This window comes from Podarcis muralis, chromosome 6 (assembly GCF_964188315.1).
Source record: "Podarcis muralis chromosome 6, rPodMur119.hap1.1, whole genome shotgun sequence".
In the NCBI taxonomy this organism is placed as follows: domain Eukaryota; kingdom Metazoa; phylum Chordata; class Lepidosauria; order Squamata; family Lacertidae; genus Podarcis; species Podarcis muralis.
In genome coordinates, this window is record NC_135660.1 from 72000348 (window position 1) to 72020958 (window position 20611).

The 20611-nt window shown below is 41.4% G+C and overlaps 1 protein-coding gene and 1 long non-coding RNA gene across 9 annotated transcripts in view; one reads left to right on the forward strand and one right to left on the reverse strand.

The window, feature by feature from the left end:
- Positions 1-13196, forward strand: part of CTNNA3 (catenin alpha 3) — a 554150-nt gene extending 540954 nt beyond the window's left edge. For all 3 annotated transcript variants that reach the window (XM_077930540.1, XM_077930541.1, XM_077930542.1), the window contains 2 exons: positions 365-499; positions 9144-13196. In XM_077930540.1, the coding sequence (XP_077786666.1) occupies positions 365-499; positions 9144-9431 (423 nt within the window). In that variant the 3' untranslated portion in view covers positions 9432-13196. The remainder of the gene's footprint in view (positions 1-364; positions 500-9143) is intronic.
- LOC114597177 (uncharacterized) overlaps positions 1-20611 on the reverse strand; it is a 229035-nt gene that overhangs the window by 43776 nt on the left and 164648 nt on the right. The gene's annotated exons all lie outside the window — the stretch shown is intronic.

The following is a 20611-nucleotide window of genomic DNA, read 5'->3' on the forward strand; positions in this document are numbered from 1 at the left end:
AGAGCAAGATTAGACTAGGGCATGGTGTTCAATGTGTGCTCTTGAACCGGACATGAAAAAATCCAGTCATGTCAGGGTCAAGGATTTGAGAATGTGATTCATTTGAGTTAAGAACAAAATTGTTTTTTGTAGCATGCACCTTATAGGTGGTGTTGGAGAAGTGAGATATTTAGAGAACCATTGTTTAAAATGTCGGGAGTTTGTAGCATGGATGTCTGTTTTTCAAGTAAAACCTTTTTTTAAAAAAATACTACCATATGTATGCGGTCTCTTGGACTCACCCAAAGTATGAATTTGGATTCACCTGTATTCCAAAAAATAAAAATTACTAGCAAAATGAAATATTTTTTCCTTCTTTTTTTAGTGTCAAGACCCATCATGTAAGCAGGACTTACTGGCTTATCTAGAACAGATCAAACTGTATTCCCACCAGCTCAAAATCTGCAGTCAAGTTAAAGCTGAAATACAGAATTTAGGCGGAGAACTCATCATGTCAGCAGTAAGTGCAAATTGTCCTGAGGTCATTTCATTATACCATTATCTTCTGGTTACAACCTGCACTATAATCAGACAAAATGTCAGATCCATGAGACGAATATTTCAGTCTCTTGTGGGTGCAGCAGTTTAGCCCACATTTGGAAGGAATACATACATAGATACACGTGAATATTCTAATGTACATTGTATTTGTTGCCTCAGCATAAAGATCTTTCAGGCTAGATCGGGGGGGGGGGGGGATACATTTGAAAGCAGCATTATTAGTGTAGTGCACCAATTTCAAGACATGCTGCATTACCAAATAATTACTTAAAATAGCAGGTAGACTTGGGATTACTCACACAGGAAACATAATGGGGGAAAGTGGGTTGCATTTGTTGCTGTACTAGAGAAAATCAAGAAAAAGGCCGATACTATAAGATGGTTATGCCAGAGTTATGAGCAAACATGCACAAGTGTAGGATTGGTATTAAAAAAGCAGCATGTTTAGATTCAATTTTAGTTAAATATTCCTTCTGTACACGATCCCATCCTGTTTATTTAAATGTGGCATTATTGTATAATTCTTTACTCATTTCTTGCAATCATACCTATTCTTAAATAAGCATCTTTTTCATTACGAGGAATATCAATGCACTCCAGGAAATATGTGAGAAAGATGAATTGTCTCAGTGACTAAGAATACAAAAATTATACTTTCCTACAGGGGTTCCCTTCATTCTTATAACAATAAACACTCTGTGAATATGTTTAGTGGGAAATGTATAGGAGAAAACAAACCTGTTGGTAAAGTGGCAGAATCAACATTCTTGGAACCAACAGCTGAGCTACCAGAGTGAAAGACTGACCACTCTTCTCCTACTACTGTTAATAGTTTGAGTTGCGCTACACAAGATGAAGTATAAAATTAGGGAGCACGGGTGGCGCTGTGGTCTAAACCACTGGGCCTCTTGGGCTTGCTGGTTGGCGGTTTGAATCTGCGTGACGGGGTGAGCTCCCATTGCTCTATCCCAGCTTCTGCCAACCTAGCAGTTTGAAAGCACACTAGTGTAAGTAGATAAATAGGTACCACTGCGGCAGGAAAGTAAATGGAAGCATCACGGTGTCCTGTTGCACCAGAAGTGGTTTAATGATATTGGCCACATAAGCCGGAAAGCTGTGGACGAACACCGACTCCCTCGGCCTGAAAAGCGAGATGAGTGCCTCACCCCATAGCCACCTTTGGCTGGACTTAACCGTCCAGGGGTCCTTTACCTTTACATTATAAAGTTTGAGAGCTTATCATTTAGGTATGTTCCATGGAAATATGCAAATAGCTTTAACAACCATAGCAAAGAGACTTGAACTGCAATAGGAATGCAGTAACAGTAATTCAGGGACGCGGGTGGCGCTGTGGGTAAAACCTCAGTGCCTAGGACTTGATCGTATGGTCGGCGGTTCAAATCCCCGCGGCGGGGTGAGCTCCCGTCGTTCGGTCCCAGCTCCTGCCCACCTAGCAGTTCAAAAGCACGTCCAAGTGCAAGTAGATAAATAGGTACCGCTTTATAGCGGGAAGGTAAACGGCGTTTCCGTGTGCTGCGCTGGTGCTGGCTCGCCAGCTGCAGCTTCGTCACGCTGGCCACGTGACCCGGAGTGTCTTCGGACGGCGCTGGCTCACGGCCTCTAGAGCGAGATGAGCACGCAACCCTAGAGTCGGACACGACTGGCCCGTACGGGCAGGGATACCTTTACCTTTTCCCTTAACAGTAATTCAGATTTTTGCAAAACAACATGGGGGATTTTTTTGGGGGGTGTGTGTGTGGGATATTGTTTCTCATGCAGTATGACTTATTAAAGCTGTAAACAGAAACAGCCTTCATAAAAACAACTGCAATCCTTTCTGCTTACTCACTGCTCTCCAAGCTTTTGCATGTGTAAAAAAATGGTTTACTAAAGTGTGCACTCAAATGTGCTCACTTTCTTGTGATTGCAGAGGAAAAGTCCTTGCTGGTGATCCATACTTGTGGAGTAATAGAAATGTAGAATTGAAAGGGATCCCAAGGGCCATTTAGCTAACCTTCTGCAATGTAGGAATCTCAACTAGATCATGCATGACAGATGGCCGTCCAACCCCTGCTTCAAAATCTCCAAGGATTGAGGGTCCACCACCTCTCATGAGAGTCTGTTCCACTGCCAGACAGCTCTTATTCCAGGTCATGCAGAAGACAGGTTCAAACATTGCTCCCCCACCACAGTTGGTCTCTAAGGTACTACTGGACAATTTTTAAAAAATTTTTAATATATTTTGACTGCGTCAGACCAACACAACTACCTACCTGGATCCCCAACCATAGATTGCCAACATGGGCAAGGGCTGTTTGGGGTCAGCCACAGGAAGGTTGAACAAGCCCTGGCAAGGAGAAGCTGAGAATAAGACATCAGTCACAACCAAACAATCCTACAGGTTCTTCTAATAAAGTTCTTATAATGCTGTAAAGTAAACAGAAAACTGATAACACATCCAGCTTTTCATAATCATCCTAAATACCACCAACTGGCATAATGACAAATGAACTGCTAAATAGAAGAGAGCATCTGACAGAAAATCAATGCAGCAGGCAAGAAGAAAGAAAACTATTTCACTTTAGGCAAGTCCTTTTCTATATTGTGAATTTTCCACCTTCTTCTCCTGACCTTCTACACAACCATACACACACATATCCCAAAAGTTCTCCCCTGCAGTCTGCTCTTTAACTTGGTATGCTCTTAGACTGATATCTTTTTTTCACACCGAGCTAATAATAAGTATCTACATAGGCATGAGAATTATGTCCCCTGGAACCATTATCTGAAACCTGGGGTTGCTCCTGGGTCCATCTTTGTTAATAGTGGCCAGCAGTGCTGTTAAAGGTATCAGTTGGTTGCTCAACAGCAATCAGACAATATGCCTCAATAGTCTGTTCTAAAGCTTTATTATTAGTGATAAAAACCTTTAGAATACAGAGCGCCTATATTCCGTGTCTTGCTCATTCACTGGCAGAATCTGAGCATGGGCGGTCCTTAAACCTTCCCCAGCAGAGTAGTTTCTTGACGCCCAGTCTGCGCCTCCCCTCTCTGCGCGGAAGCTTTCTGCGCAAGAAAGGCTTGGGTAACGGGGGACCTCCCTCCTCCCCGCTTTGCTCCGGCAAGGTGTCCTGGCACCGCCTTGCCTCCTCCGCCCCCTGCATCTCCTCTCCACTAGAGGTGTGGCTACCTTCCTCCGCTGAGGAAGTGCTGCTTCCTGCTCTCTGTAATCCATCCGGCTTTTCCCCTCTCGCCCCTGAGCCGATGGCAGTTCCCTGAAAAGTGCCTTCAACCAGCTTTGGCTGGCACACCAGTTGGGGCCATTCCTCAGCTGAACCTTATCCCATCCCATGCCATTTATTTTATCCCTTTCCTCCTGGTCCTTTTGCATTCACTTCTTCCTCTTAAAGCAGCTTTCCTCTCGTATCCCTTTCGTTTCTTTTCAGTTTATGTAGACAACAAAAACAACATTTTATCTGACTTTATCATTTCCTTAAAACTTTCTCAGTCCTTTTTCACTCAGAGGAGGGAGACCTTCCTTCCCACTCTCCCCAACTTATCTTTTCCTCGTCTCTGCCCACCCCCACTTTATTCAGGATGCAAGGAGCTGCTGATCCAACTTCAGACTATATGGCAGAGGAGGTGATGGGCAGGCAGTGGCACTGAGGTTCACCCGAAAATGGCCCAAGGCTCATAGTTTGAGAAAACGCTGCCTTAGAAAGCTACACATTCCATTGTCTTTGTTCCTCAGAAGTTTTAATTGTTTGGCTTGCCTCAGAACAGATTTTGGGTGGTTCGGGAGAATCTACCCACCGTTCCTTTTTCACTGCTGCTTTTGATGTACAGATACTTGATTTCTGGCCAATTCTAACTATGTATAGCTTTTGCCAAACTCAGTTACGTGTTGACCTTCTGCTTAAATTGTATTCCTTATGGCCTGCCCTTTTCTCTTCCAGTTTCCCTTCTCTGCCAGAATCTGCTACAGATATTCAGCAGCTGCAGTAATGACATGGAAGGCAAAATGTAGATGGAATTGAAGAACATTCATTAGTCTTCTCATTTGTACACTTGGAATCTGATTCTGATTTCCATGACCAGACTATGGGTTAAATTACTTGGCTGTAAATATTGAAATACTTCAGAGGTGACTGGATTTCAGTTGGAGGGGAGCATAGGAATGACATATCAAGCTCTTATTTGTCCTGTCAGTCTAAGGATCAAAGAAGAAATGCTTTTACTTCTGCTGATTACAGTTTAACCTGCATTTCTCCCTATTTTCTTACACTCTGCTTTTTTCTCTAGGATGGCAGCCTGGAGAAGACATATTGATATAAAGTGCAGCCCTTGGCAGCAAAACAATTCTCACATTAAGCACAGAAAAGAAAATTGGTCTAAAGCAGGGATGCAGAAGCATCTTGGAAAGGAGTGGGGGGGGGGGCAGGAATCTCTCCATTTGGAGATGCCCCAGGCATGACAGGCCAAGGTCAATCTCTGCTCCAACTCTTCCTTTGCTCACAATGCTCGCCAGTCACACCAGACCCCTCTGCCTATTCCCCTTCTTACACCGTCACAATGCTTCGAATTTGCATGGAGCTAAGGGCAGTGGAGGGGAGGGAGAACAGGGGCAGGGGCAGGGAGTTTGCAGCAAAATCTGGTCTGGATCAAAATTGTATGGCATCCCACCTTAGGGCAGGGGTTTGCCTTCATAAGAGCCACCATGCGCATGCATTGGCAGAAACAGCTCACTAGGTGGGGGAGAACCCATATGCTTGCTTCCTGGCAGGTGGGCTGCTGTTACTTAATGGGAAATGTCAGGGAGCTTGACTCAGGGAAACGCACAGGCAGAGTCAATGTGGTACTCCAACAACATGCCAAGATACCCAATAGTCCTACCTCTCCCCCCCCCCCAGTAAGCAACAGCAACACACCTGTCAGGAAACTAGCATAGCATCCATGGACGTAGCCAGGATTGGGGGGGGGAGGGACTTTTGTGGGCCCCCCAGAAGTGATGTGTTTAGTCTGTTAGTTAAGTGTTTCTATTGTTTTACTTGATCAGAGGGGCAGCTGCCCCCCTGCGCCCCCTTGGCTACGCCCATGATAGCATCTCTGCCCCATTCTCAAATTTATTTTGCATATGAAACGGGGCTTGATAATTTCCTGGCTATATTTGGAAGGGGGAAAGCGGTGATTTATATCACAGTATGCCTGATAAAAGGTGCATACATTTTTTCTCAGGAAGAAGATGCTGATGGCAAAGTGTCATCTAAGAAGCATCCTTGAAAGATCAACTTCAGGGTGCTGTAAAGAAATATTTTGTCTATTTTGTGTTTATGTGGATTCTCGTTTCATCAGTTTTCTCTGGTTACGATGGCATGAGGCCTTGAAGAGGCTGTAGAGAATAGCAGAGAAAGACAAAAAGGTATCCCAGTGACTATTGTCCTTGAGTACATTAGATTCCCTGCAGAACGTTACTCAGATATGTATGGAACAGGCTGTGGGTAAAACTATAAACTATGCTTGCTGTAATGTGCAAGGACTAAAGGACTGTGACTGAACCACAAATCTACTACAACTCATGTTCATTTCCATCTGCAGCCTGACCTGGGGGAGGGTGTAATTATGTAATTTGTTTTAAAAATAGTGTTTTTTGAAGGGGAAGAATGCAGATACCAGTTGACATAGAATTTTAGTACTGGAAATCAGTGAAGTATTGTTTGTTTGAAACCGACTTTCTACCCTAAAGTGTAGTCAAGGTGGCTCCTTGTACAACAGCCCAAAATAATAAAATGCAAAGTCAGAAATATACAAACCAACAACAAAACAGAATAGTAAAAGGCAATCATTAAAACGCTGCCAAGAATGCCAAATTAAAAGAATGCTCACTGGAGTAAATTGTCTTCATCTCTGGAATGAGCTTGCATGGTTTTCTCCTTTCCATAACTCTCTGAGTAGGTTAACGTGAAAGGTGATGACTATTATAAGGTCATGTCCAACAAGGGATTAAAACCTGAGCCTTCCCAGTCCTAGCCTTCCCTACACACCAGCCATTACACACACCAGAGCTGCGTATGCACCATACATTTAAAGTGGCTTCCTCCAAAGAAACATGGGAACTGCAGTTTACCCCTCACAAAGCTACAATCCCCAGAACCCTTAACACAATTCCCTTCTTGGGGGGAAGTCATGTGTTTAGTTCTCAATTGTCCAAATTTTATTTATTTTTCTCACTACACACAAGACAAACACATGCCCTCTAACGCTGATACATACTGACATACAGGCAGTCATCCTGTGGCAGAAATGGCATGGGCAACTGGAGTTTGGGGCATGTCTGGGTAGAAGAAATAGGGTTAGCACTGGCAAAGAACCAGCGAGTCCACAATCCCCTAGCCTCTCCAGTGGTGCCAAGGCCTGTACGGTGCCATATGCACATGATAGAGCAAGCATTATAGTGGACCTCTCTTATTCTTTGGACTCAGCGAAAGGCATACTCGCTGAAAATGACTGGTCACTGCTGTAGTGCATATCACAAGAAAAAAACCCAAATGCAGCTTCCTGAGCACTACGAAATTCATTCTGATCACATTCTCATGATGCAGTACAAATTCTTATCACTTAATTCCATAGTAGCTTTTGAAACAAATTGTGTTCGGGAGTTACAAAAGCCAAACTTCAAAACATGTTCAGAATAATCAGATGGATCTTCAAGAGGAGGTGGGCAGAAACCCCAGAACACAGTATTCTTTAAAATTATTCAAAAAGGAGCTGCATTTCTAAATTGAAATTGTCAACCTTATAATTAAATATGAGCACAGTGACTCTTCGAAGCTTAAAAGTTATTCATTCAGGTTATTGATATGAATTACAGTAAATTTATCCCTTGCCAATTTTCTAGTGCAAAATGACAACAGCAAAGGCAGCTTAAGCTGGAGGTGGAATTCACAGCACATGGAAAGAAATGCTGAAGAATTTTAACATTCACCAAGAGGCTCATACACAAAAATGAAATATGACACAGTTCAAATGCTATGCAGTCCATGTTGGAAATCATCTGCCTAAAAATCTTCTGCTCTTCTAGAGTTCCATTATTCCTCCCCCAACTTAGGTGTATTTAAACAGCGGCACAATACATCTACAGGAATTTTCTGTTGTTTAACTGGCATATGTTTCTGTTAATACTGTACTGCTCCTTTATTCACTTTTTGAAAGCTTGTGTTATGTATTATGCTTTTATGACATTGTGAATTGTCTTGAATGGGCTATGCCCCCAAAGGCAGGCTATAAATAATGTTATAAATAAATAATGCAAAACTAGCTGCAAAACTAGAAAGGCAAGGCTCATTGTAGTCTTGAGCAATTAGAGCTTGTTGCTTTCTATTACTAAGCAGCAAAGCTGAACTCCTTTGTTGTTAAATCTTATTTGCTATATCAACACCGACTTTAAAAGTTTACTGTGAAAAAAGAAACAGGGAAAATACTAGCACAAGGAAGAATGATCCCGGCCAGGGTGCCATCGCAGCTGCCCCCCTGCCCCCCGGTGCCGGACCATGAAGCTCCGCCCCTGGCTGGGGGTAGTACCAAACTATCTGATAGGGCTACATGTGTCCCCACCATAGCTGTTGTATGAGGATGGGACCAATACGTTGCATAATTCCAACCCAGCTGCAGAGACAGAGTTAGAAGCCTGCTTCAAAGTCCCAACGCAGAATTAGGGGTGAGAAAATGTTAAGAGAAAAAACTTATGGATGTAAGAGGATTTTATTTAGAAACTGGCATCAGTTTTCCTGAAAGTTCTGGATAACTGTGTGTTTCCTCCACAGAGAATGAAAGCAATATGTGTGCAAACATACACCATTCATAAAAATATTAAAATATAGTGTGTGCTTTCAGCTTGTTTCTAAAAACTCTTGTATCCATTGGTTTCTTTTTCTCCATTCTTTGGAGACATGGCACAGTTGTCCTACTCCTCATTAGAATGACACAATAATCCAGACATATAGTTCCATTACCTACATATGTCTTAAAGGTTTTGTTGATTTTAATATTTGCTTTTAATTATGATGGTTTTATAGGTATATTTGATTTTAGCCAAGTTTTATCTATCTTTCTATTATTTATGCATCACTTTGAGAACATTTTGATCAAGCAGTTAATATTTTTTCTATATAAACCTTCTCAATCAAATTTGCAGACCTCGGAAATCACAAAAGATCAGGGGATTAAAAGATGTGTAACATCATTTCTAAGACAAATTATAGCCAAAATTATATTTAAGACTGTGATTTAGTGATTCTACTGTATTGTTCTTGGGTTTGTTTTTTAAATTGTGCTGTCTTTAGGTTTCCAGCTGGCTGTAATGCTTTACAAATGCAAAAAAAAAAAAAGGAAAAAAAAAGTCCACTGTTAAAGTAACTCTGTCCTCACCTCAAGCTTCTATTTATCCAACATTGCAAATAACTTTTGACCCTTCTGCATTCATGTTGGCGTATTCCTTACATGGGATGCACAAACGGAAACAAAGATCACCTGCATTTTAAATGTTTGTTTTTGATTACAGCTCGCTTGATTTCTGAGGCTGTTAACAGTTGTGTTTCTGATTACAGTTGGACAGCGTGACTTCACTAATTCAGGCTGCCAAGAACTTGATGAATGCCGTGGTGCAGACAGTGAAGATGTCCTATATCGCCTCTACGAAGATTATCAGAATTCAAAGTCCTGCTGGCCCACGACACCCTGTGGTGATGTGGCGGATGAAGGCTCCGGAAAAGAAGCCTTTGATTAAGAGAGAGAAGCCAGAGGAAATCTATGCAGCTGTCAGGAAAGGGTCGGCTAAGAAGAAAATCCATCCCGTTCAAATCATGAGTGAATTTAGAGGAAGAGAAATAAACTGAAATTATTATTCTGTTCACTGCACAAGTTTCCTACACCAAGAGGCTGCTTGTTCTGTGTAGTTATTTTTTCACTTCTCTAATCCTACAAGTAAAGTAATAGTTGATGTTCTCGTTTTACATATGTTTAACATTTACATTACATTAGGTTATATTCATTTGTACACGATGAAGCAGCCTATGACTTTTTAAACCCACTTTTCAGTCATTGCCATCACATCTTTTAACACGATTTCTTCTGTTTTGAAGAGTGCTTTAATTTTGATCACTCACCCCATGATTTAATATATTTGATCTGGGATCTCACTATTTTGAACACAATATTAGGAAAACAAAATAGTATCACAATGTGCCATGTTTAATCCAAAAAAATTAATTAGCATTTGTTCAAAGCTTTGCATTGTTCACAGCACTTCACACACAATATACATTTAAAACAACCTTTGTTGTCCCCCAGGTTTCAGAAAGGGGCTGAGGCAGCTTGATAAGAGGTTGTCTAATAATGTCACCTAGGGACTTCATGGTTAAGGAGGAACAGATCAGTCTATTTTCACTCCATGGTGCAGAAAAATTCATATTGCAAAGAATGAATTCTTAGAACATCCTTATTTGTGGTTGTGGATTTGATTATGGGAAGTTACTGTTCACACTCTTAAGAACTGCACTGCAGCAACTCTCACATTATTTCTAGTGGGATAGTTAATAAGACTAGATTTTTGCTCATGTTATGAAATACTGGCTTAATTAAAGTCAATGGGTGGCCTTCAGAAAATCTTAAAATAATCAGCACTACAAGGATAATGTATAATTGGACCAGCTGTTCAAGTGATGGAAACTGATACAGCTGCAGGGTGTGTTGGACTTCAGGAGCAGAAAGAAAACCTTGTTCTTCAAACCAGTCTTCTTCTGCTCCTTTCATAGCTCTCTGTTTTTTGGAGGAGGCTTGCTGATTCATCCAACACTCTACTGTTTTACCTTCCTTCCTTAAAACCCACTAGTCCTGCTTAACAATGAAAAATATATAAACCTGAAGAAAATGGAAGTTTTAACCATCTAGTAATGAACAACTAAGGTATCCCGCAGAGTGATTAAATTTAATATCTCATAGGAGGAGAAATTATAAAAATGTAAAACATGTATTGAGTTTGCAAGATGTTTTCTCCTGCTTTTTTCCTGTTTCCCCAGGTGATGTTTTGACAGAACTCTACCAGCTGGCACAATGACTTCAATGATCAAATGCATATTCCATTTGGTTGATGCTGTCATATAGCTGTACAATATATAGTTAGGGAACCAAAACTGCTGAAACTAAAATAATCGAAGTATTTTAGTCTCCCTGAGGCCAACATACTAAATCCCTGTTGAAACACTAAAAGATTGAAATAATCATTGTCAAAGAGAAAGCCACCATTTGTTTCAACATCATCAAAAATGAAAATGATTATATAAATTTCTGTATAATTCATATGAAAACTGGGATTATTGCACCTTTCATAAGATCCATTTAACTAGCTCTCATGGGGGGCGGGGAGGCCCTGATATGATGGACCAGCAAACCATTTTTGTAAATGACCCAAAAATCACCTTCATTTGTGACACTATGATAAATTGAAATGTAATGTAAGGAGACGGCTCAGTATATAAACGTCTTTTCCTGTGGTGTCCCAGTTCTCAAAATGTGACAATTCAGAAGCAGAAATAGCTTTGTGAATTATTACATTTAATGTTTTTCAAAGTATACACCAAAGATGAAAGGGCTTTTGAAATCCTTGATTATCAGATGTTTTGAACAAAGTCAGCTATATCACTGTGAACTTCCTTCATTCCACCATCTCTGCTACCCTCTGTCTCTCAGGACATGGTCGGATGTTACTTTCCTGAACACAACATGAAAGGAGAGTGGGACTCTGTCCTGTGCTTATGTGCCTACACTTCCCCTTCCTGAATAAGAAAGTGGTGTCTGACATAACCAAATGCCATGCTTACTTGCACCAAGGATCTACCTATTGTCTCTCACTGCCAAGCCTGAAACTAGCTCCCTTTCCATACCAGAAGTTGGCTTTCAGCACCCATAATCTATCAATGACCTACAGATTTAAGCAGGAGGTGCCCTATTTAGACACTCTGCTTACATCAGGTGTGGGGAACTGGCTCTGGTTAGTGGACCATATTCTGAGCTCCCCTACTGATGGCAGGCCACTTTGGGAGGTGGGCAGGGCCAGTCCAGTAGGACTGACATCACTGATATCAGTGACATCAAGCCCTACCTTCTGCAAGTTTCAGCTGTGTTCCCCATGGGGAACTCAATAGTGCAGCCATTCCAGCAGACTTGAAGGAGGTGGCTTCAACTCCTGCCTTGGGCAGGGTATGGATGTGCTACTAAGTTTTCTATGGGGAATACCATAGCTCAGCTGATCCCAGCAGGCCTGCACTCAAAGCCAATCAACAGCAGTGATAGTAATCTCCATGACATGTTAAGGAGCACACACAAATCTACCTGCCCTACACCTGACATCATGCTACACTTGATATCACAAATACGACATCAGGTGTGGGGCAGGTGGGCATAATTATGGGAAAACAGCCTCACAGGCCCAATTGGGGACCTTGCTAGGCCTAAAAATGCCTGCAGACTGGATTTTCCACACCCCTGGCTTACACGTAAAGCTACATGCAAGCTAAGATCCCCCCCCCCCAATGACCCTTCCAACTCATGGACAGTGAAGGCATAAAGTGAGGAGCTTCCCCTACTTGTGGAAGTTTCCTGAACGTTTTGGAACCCAAACTATGCAGGTGCAACTTAGCACCTCTTGTGTACCTGTGCACATGTTTTACATGCAAGCACAAATGCCCCTAAGGCCTTTTTCTGAGTGCTGGATGCTCTCATGTTGGGTCTTCGTGGGGCATAAAATAGCAGATTCCTCCTTATGCTGTATAACGTGGAGTCAAGTTTAAAATATAATAGTTGCTACCTCCACTTCTAGTGGATTTCATAAACTGGAGGGGGGAGTTCTTAAAACTCAGCAGCAACAAAGCTTCACATGTGTCACAGTGGTTGCTAGGAAACTGTTAACAATTTCCTGGAAAATGTATTAGAAATGTTGGCCCTCAATGCTTTTGTGATTAGTTAGTGAGTGTAAGTAGGGTTGACATGGAAGAATACTAAATCTGCTTTCTCCACTCTACTACTACTACTACTACTACTACTTATTATTATTATTATTATTATTATTATTTTGTAGGTACTAAGGTAAAGAACAGTGGGTTGTATACAAAGTAGTGCTAAGCAACTCAATCTACCAGTGCAAGGATTAATGCACGCATAACGGAATTTCCCACCTTCTCTGGGCAGAAACCAGTGATGGGACCTGCAGCCACCATCTGAGGATGCCATGTGCCAATCCCAAGCCTGGCTGAGATGATATGGCAGTATCAGTCATACCAGCACCTTCATGTGAGGAGTGGGCAGGTGACTGGTGTGATTTGTGCAAATCAGGGATGCAGTAATCCTATCAATTGCAGCAAATTACACATTCTAGCTGGAACCGGAGTTCTCACAACTGGCACCACAATATGAAATGGTTGTGGACATCAGAGTTGCTCCCTCAGAAACTCAAATTCCACAAGGCTCAGGTTGCAGATATTTGTTTAAAGCCTTTCACTTCTTGGAGTCATGTCTTTGTTTCAGCTTACTTTGATGTTGATGAGTCATGGCGTGACTTACATTACTAATCAAGCTGAAATAAATATTGTTTGGCACACACAGAAGTAATTCACTCCTGTTTTTTCCCCCTGTTATAGTTTCAGTTTATTATAGTTTCGGGGCAATATTGGGTAATATTAGAAAATGTGAAGGAACGAGGTAACTGGGTACAAAGGAGAAGGGAAGGTCCAAGGAGACAATACTAACATGGTTATCTATCTGTCAAGAAAAAAAGGACTGTCCATTGCTATGGGATCTTACTGAGAAAATAAGCATCTCTGAAAGTGAACTGTGTCTCCAAGCTCACCCTGAGAATAACAAAACAACCCCATGCTAGTGTGACACAAGATTCTGCTGGTTAACCTATTCCATAATTGGAATGTTTCTCCAATTACCGGTATATCCCTTAATATACTTCAAGGCAAAATACAAGAAAGCAGGAGGATGGTGCAGTAATTGTGTGTTACTATCATTTATAAAACCAGAAATAAGTGAGGTGGATGTGGTCCAGTGCCTGCCTTGCTATATAAACAGGCTCTGCTGCAGGTTGTGGGGATGACTCCAGATGGGTCAACACCAAAGCAAAATTGTTAGGGTTTGGTGCCCCCCCATGAGAGACAGAGGGAGAGTGTTGAAGGAGACTTATTCTCATATTCTCTTATTCCTGACAGAGTGCAATGTCCCTACTATTGCATTTTTGTTTATTATCTTTGGCCCTAAACTCTGAGTTACATATGGTGACACAGGATAATGATAATGTTAATAATGATAATTTATACCCCACCCATTTGCTAACTAGTCTGGTTGGGCAAGAAGCAAGGAGTTGCAAAGATGCTGCCACACTTTCTGTGGTGGTGGGCAGGAGAGGGTAGCGTTGAAGTGGAGTGACTGACCACCATCTGAGGCAGAGGCCTAAATGTTTGGTCTCTCGTTTCTTGTTTCAGCCATACCACACCTCTGGAAGGTACTGGCAGCCCATCCACTGATCCATCTTTTAGTGTGAACTGCATATATAAAAAGGTCCTGCATTCAGTTTTCTTCTTCACTTCAACATGTGTGCACATGCATTTCTCTTTCTTTAAAAGATGAGATTCTGCCATTCAACTGTCTGAAAGAGTAGAGGGCTAGATTCAGTCCCTTACCCAGCTTTCCCATCAGAGAGCTGACTGGGGAGATGCTAGCTTTTTAATTTATGCTGTGTTGGATAAAAGCTTTGTGTTTCTGAATTTCAATTGGTTTCCTATTATACATGCTACTTTATGGAGTATTTTAAAGGTGCTCATCCTAAACAGCATAGGCTCTGTGTAAATGAAGGAATAAAATTTCCCCATGTGACCCACATTTGCAGCTGTGTGATCATCAAGAGGCAGCCTGCTTCAGGGTCCATCTGTTTGCCTTATTAGGCTGATTGAGATGGGACCATTGTGACACCATCTACGTGGGAACGCCCTTGGCAGAGAGGTGCTCTGTGCTTCTGTCACCAATTATAGGAAGCTTTTGGGATTCAGATTGTCATTCAAATTAAAATTAGATGTAAAACTGTACATAGGCTTCATATGCTATTTTAATATTGACTTTTCTTTCGTTTTATTGTTAAGCCATTTTGACAGTTTTATTAGAAAGGCACTGGCTTAATTTTAAAATAAACCATGTCAAATAAAATTGCTTTCCCACATGCACAGTTTGACTCTGGCCAGTTCTACCCACACTGCCTTTCTTTTATTTCAGCTAGAGCTACTGCTGAGCCAAAAGTTCTTGAGGAAGAATATTCAGATAACAAAAAAAGGAGGGATGAATTTTGTTCCTTGAAACTGGGGTGAGGAATTTGGGCTGCCATAAACATTTGCTCCCTGAAAGAAATGCCTAAATGCTTCCACCCCAGATTTGGTGTCTCCAACTGGATACTGAATAGAAAAAAAGGGGGGCGTTGCTCAGCACTAGATTATTCTATTACCAAATTCAAGCCCATAATGTTTGTCTTACTCTATGCAAATAGCAATCTCCCACATAATGTCTTGTCAGGTGGTTTGTTCAAATCCAAACACAAAACATAATCATATTTCTGAAAATATGATTCCCAAATAGGAAGTTAGTCTGACATCTTTAGTGAACATATGATGATTTACAAAACATGGGATAGAAATATTAATGAGACAAACCTATACACAACTGAACTCAGCAGGACTTGCATCTCAGTAGACATGCAGAGGATTGTGCTTCAAGGCCACACCTTAGTACACTAGTCATTCTAGCAAACAGTTTGGGAATCATTCGCCATACCAGCAGCAGATTTGTTTTGAAAGCTGCTATTGCAAGCTACCTCAAGTGCTTAAGGAAGATAATAAAATGGGATTAAAATCTACGGAATGCAAAAGCAGTAACTTTTTTCTTTTCATGCCTTAGATATTACGTGTGTTCCTGTGGTTCCTACTTCTTCAACCAATTGGTTCCTTGAACCTACGCCACCTGTTGTCATGGTTTCCTTCTGTATTTAAAGCTCTTTGATCAGCAAAGGCCACATTCTACCAGCCTCCCTCACTCCAAGTAGGGCGTCTTCCACAAATTGTCTCAATTATGTCAAACCTGCCCAGACTCTGTGAGTCAATTCCATTGTTTTCTTTAAATGAAACCCCTAATTATTTTACCTATGCAATCAATGCAATGTGGGTCTCTATTATCATTTCCCCCTTACAGTATCTCTCTGAGCCTCCAAATCTAATTAGCATTTCTCAGATAATCTCAGGAGCCGGTCAAATAGATCTAAACCACTTTGATTTACATCACGAGTTTTAATCATGATTTAACAACAAGGCAGCCTTGATTCAAATGCTTAGTTTTAATCATAATTTCCATTTATATTAGGTAGCTAATTTATTTAGAAGAGATTCACCCTCGCCGGCTGGCATTGCCATTAGACCACCTTCATTTGATTACTTTCTTACAGATAAAGCCAGGCAAAATTAAATATAAGTCATATTTTGCTAGCCACGGGGACAGATTCATGAGCCTTGAATTAACAGTTGCACAGCAATTTGCTCACCAACCATGTGACTGGTGCTTGCCTCAGTAGCACATATACTATACCAATCATGTGACTGTCATTGGCAGTTCTAATGTTGTTGGTTATCTACCCAGGGAGACAGACACATACCAACAACAACTTGGGAAAGCGGTAGAGATGACAGAGCTGGATTCAGACGCCCTATTTCCCTAGTACAGATGTGGGGAACCTTTTTTCAGCTCAAGGGCCATATATATTTCTGTAAAAACCTTTCAAAGGCCACATTCCAATGGTAAGCAGAGCCACAGGCAAAACTGGGAAGAGCAAAACATTGGAGGGGTGCCTTTGCACACACTTTGGTCCGACACGTATCTTTATAGAGGGGATGGTGAACTTGTGTTCCACCAAATGTAGCTGAACAATTTAGCTGGCTTTGAAAAGGTTTCAGGCAAATTCACTGAGGATAAGGTTAACCAAGGCTACAAGCCAAGATGGCTGATTCCTCAGGAATCAGTGGTGGTATGCCTCTGAATATCTGTTGTTGGGGAAAAGACTGATACAACTAGACAGGCTTTTGGCCTGATCCAACTGGATGTTTCTTGTGGTCTTTGAGCAGACAGAGAATGGAATCTCTGGCAGAAGTGTCTGGAGGAGGACAGTGACTGCGCTGCTTATCCACGGAGAATAAATCTCTGAACATGATTACAAAGCAGTTTAATATGGGGAGAGAGACTGCCTAGTTTGGCAGTCAGCCCAATTACTTGGTGGAGTAGGTTTTGCTAATGCAGGAGAAGCTCTATAGAAATGCTAATAAATATTATGGGGTATTTTACAAACAATGCTAATAATTCAGTATATCTCTTAATGCATAACTTTCAAATCTGAATTAGTGCAAAAGAGAAAGCCATTTAAAAATTGAACACACTTTTTGAAAACCAACATGGATTTGTCAGTTGATTTTCAAAGGCGCGTCATCAAAATGCAATTCATGGCACCCCCTTATTTCAAATCTAGTATGCTGATGATTATCTTAATGCAAGTCATTTGGTTGTCATGTTCCAGTTTGATTTTTTTTACTGTTGGCCAGGGATATTGAAGAAAGTAAACCAAATGTTGGCAATACTACATGAAAGAGGACAGCATTTGTACGAAGTAGCCATGCTTGTTGTGATTTGTTTCATTAACCATCCTTGGTCAGATAGTAATTGACTGGTATAAATTAGGGAATGCAAGGAGTTTCAGCAAACAATGAACACAAGAGGCATCTATAAGGGAACAAAGGCCCCTGCAAATAGAGCAATTATAGGCTTGTTGCAGAACTCACCACTATCAAATAAGTGCTATGCTAATAACAAGGATGGGACTGTGTCACTGGATTAAATAAAGATTTCTTGTAAACAGATGGTAGAAGACGTGTCTTCCAAGCTAATGAAGAAGAAAAAAGGAACGAAAAACTAAGCAATAGTAAAAATATTCTTGTGTCCACAGGCCTGCCTACATGTGACAGACACCCTCTTGCAACTATTCAGGTCCACTGCAAGGATGGGAAACCTGTTGTTGGACTCCAATTCCCATCAGCCCCAGTCAGCGTGGCAAATGGGCAGGTACAAAGGGTGCTTTGGTCCATCAGCATCTGGGAGGCCACACATTTCCCATGCCACAGAGTTACTGTGCTTTAGGAGTCTCGTGCAAGAATAAACCATCCTGTAATGCTACACTTGCAAAATGCTGGAGCGCAGGGAAGGGCTGTGCGTGGGAGTCTGTCGTATGGATGACCTCAGGGTTCCCATAGCCATTATGTACATTCTTTATGCAAAGGATAATTATCTTACTTAAAATACATTCTAATTCAATATAATTATCCTTTCAACAAAGAATGTTCATAATGCCTATGAGAAAACTGAAATCACTACATGAAGGCATACATGCATATACCAGATGCTATTATCAAAAAATAAAGTGGAATGCAGTTCAAGAATATGTTAAAGTTCTGAAGGAGGGAGACTATAAGAAACCAAGAAAAGCTCAGCTGAACTAGAGGCCAAAGGCCCATCTAGTCCAGCATCCTAGTTTCTCAGAGGCCAACCAGATGCTTACAGAAAGCCTAACAAGAAAAATACATGCACAACAGACCTCTCCACACTGGCAGTCTCCAGCAACTGGTTTTCAGGGGCATATTGCCTCCAGTATAGGAATCACTGCACAACCATTGTAGTTAGTAGCCAATGATAGTCTTATCCTCCATAAATTTCTCCCTTTTTAAAGCCATCCAAGTTGGTGGCCATTGATAGTGAACCAAGTACACTAGCAGAGTAGCAGGTTGGCTCTGCCAGGACATTTGCACCATGCTGACCTCCCTGTTGCCTTTCCCATTTCTCCTCCAGTAAGCAGCAGCTCAGCTGTTGTTAAGCCAGGTTAGTACTGCCATCCCACCCCACCGTCCACTACTGAAGTCCCTGATGTTGAATTCCAGTAGGCACAGTAAACTAACTGTAATCTGGGACACAGTTCAGAAGGGCAAAACCTGAGCCTCATCCCAGGCTCTGGAATTACGCAGGCCAGGAATTACTTCTATAGCGTCCTTGAGTTATGTAAGAAACGGAATAGTGATTTAGCTTCTTATAGAAGTAAATGAGTGCTCTTTATTCGTAAGAAGAAACAATGCTGTAGAGGTAACACCCACCTACCACCCAGCCCTAACATTACGAGCACATAAGTGAATAGTACTTCTATGGAGTTGGATCCAGAGTTCCCATGGGCACAATGTTTCTAGTAGGAGGTGATTTTTACCAATTCCCCTTTCTCCCCAGTAGTAGGAGCAACTCTCTTGGTGGGGCAGAGCTGTTACACTAGCTTCCCAGCAGGTGGGTTGCTGCTGTTTTCCACGAGGGTTAGGGAAGGGTGACAGGCATTAGACATGGTGCAAACACACAGGCAAGACTTCCAGAACAACGCTGGAGGTGGCGCTGAGGCTGCAGGGGTAAGGAAAGTGGCAAAATGGCTTCCTCTATCCTTCCTGTGAGAGTCAACATCTTTGTCCCTTCCATGACCTGGATCCAACCCTCAGCTTCCTGCTTTGGCACCCAGCTCTGTCAATGTATTAAGCTGCTGATCAACAGAATGGAGACGATGAAACATGATGTTTTCGTTATGCAGCTTCTTTGCTGGGTGAGATTTACAGGAGGCTGTAAAAGTAATATATTGGCAATCAAAACCCAAAGAAAAGATGTCTTGACGGCCATATTTCTCCTTTTTTTGCATCCCCTGGGATCCTCACACTCACATACACGTATGTCTACCAGTCTACCTCAAAATGACATAGATATATGTAGCTAGCAATTAAATTTTATAATTCTAACAAAAGAAATAACACTGGATCATAAAAATCAAGTTTCCAATCCTCCCCCTTTAATAAATATTTCCCTACTCAATGCATACAATCCAGTTTCAAATTTCATCAAACTGAACAGGAATGTTTAGCATGTCCTTAACCCTTTCCTGCTGAAATGAACAAGACCTTTAAAGTGCTCAATCATGACTCCATATCTCCCAGTGTTTTCCATTCACAATCTTTCCTTCCCATGGGAACTTTATTATATTAATAGACAGGGAGAGGCAGTGGTTATCAATGGCTTTCCAGGGACCGAAAGATACATCAGAACTCTCATCCCTCCACTACTCCAACATTCACTCCTTACGCTATCGACTTTGGAGATTTGACATTGGTAGGGCCAAAAGAGTGCTGTGTTAGGGAGCAAGTTGGGCAAGGATCCAGTGTCTTCCAGTTCCTCACTCTCCCTTTTTCCCCAGTCTGTGAACTAAAAGAAGGATAAGGGGGAGGGACTGAATTAGGATTGAACAATAAGGGACACCTCACTTTATGTTTTTTTTAAAAAAATTGCTTATAGCTGGTCACCTAAATTACTGTCTCAGAATTCTTCAAATCATCTCTGCTTTGAAGAATTATGTGTACAGTATACCCCCTGGGGCAAAATGCACTTTTAAGCTCTTGGACTTGCTTCCTGTGCAGGGCCTGCTTGGTGCGCTGGCTCTGGGACTAGTAGGGATGATCTCCCTCTCCCTGACTGCTATAAGGCCGGCTAGCTAGTCATGGGGTGGCTCCAAGGATAACACAATTTTGTCTATATGGAATTTTCACACATATGCATTACCCTTGGAACTAAACCCCTGCATAAGATTCAGGTCAATTCTATCTACAAATGACACAAAACTGAAAGATTTGCAAAGTCTTTAGAGAACATGAGTGAGATACTGAAAAAATATGTACAACCTTTAAGGTGAATATATACAATGTCACTGGGCTACTGTGTTCATATTATTATTATTATTATTATTATTATTATTATTATTATTATTATTATTATTATTAAAATTTGAATAGTGCCCTTCATCCATAGGTCTAAGGGAGGTTCACAGCATAAAAATACAAAATAGAAACACAAAATACATAATAAAACA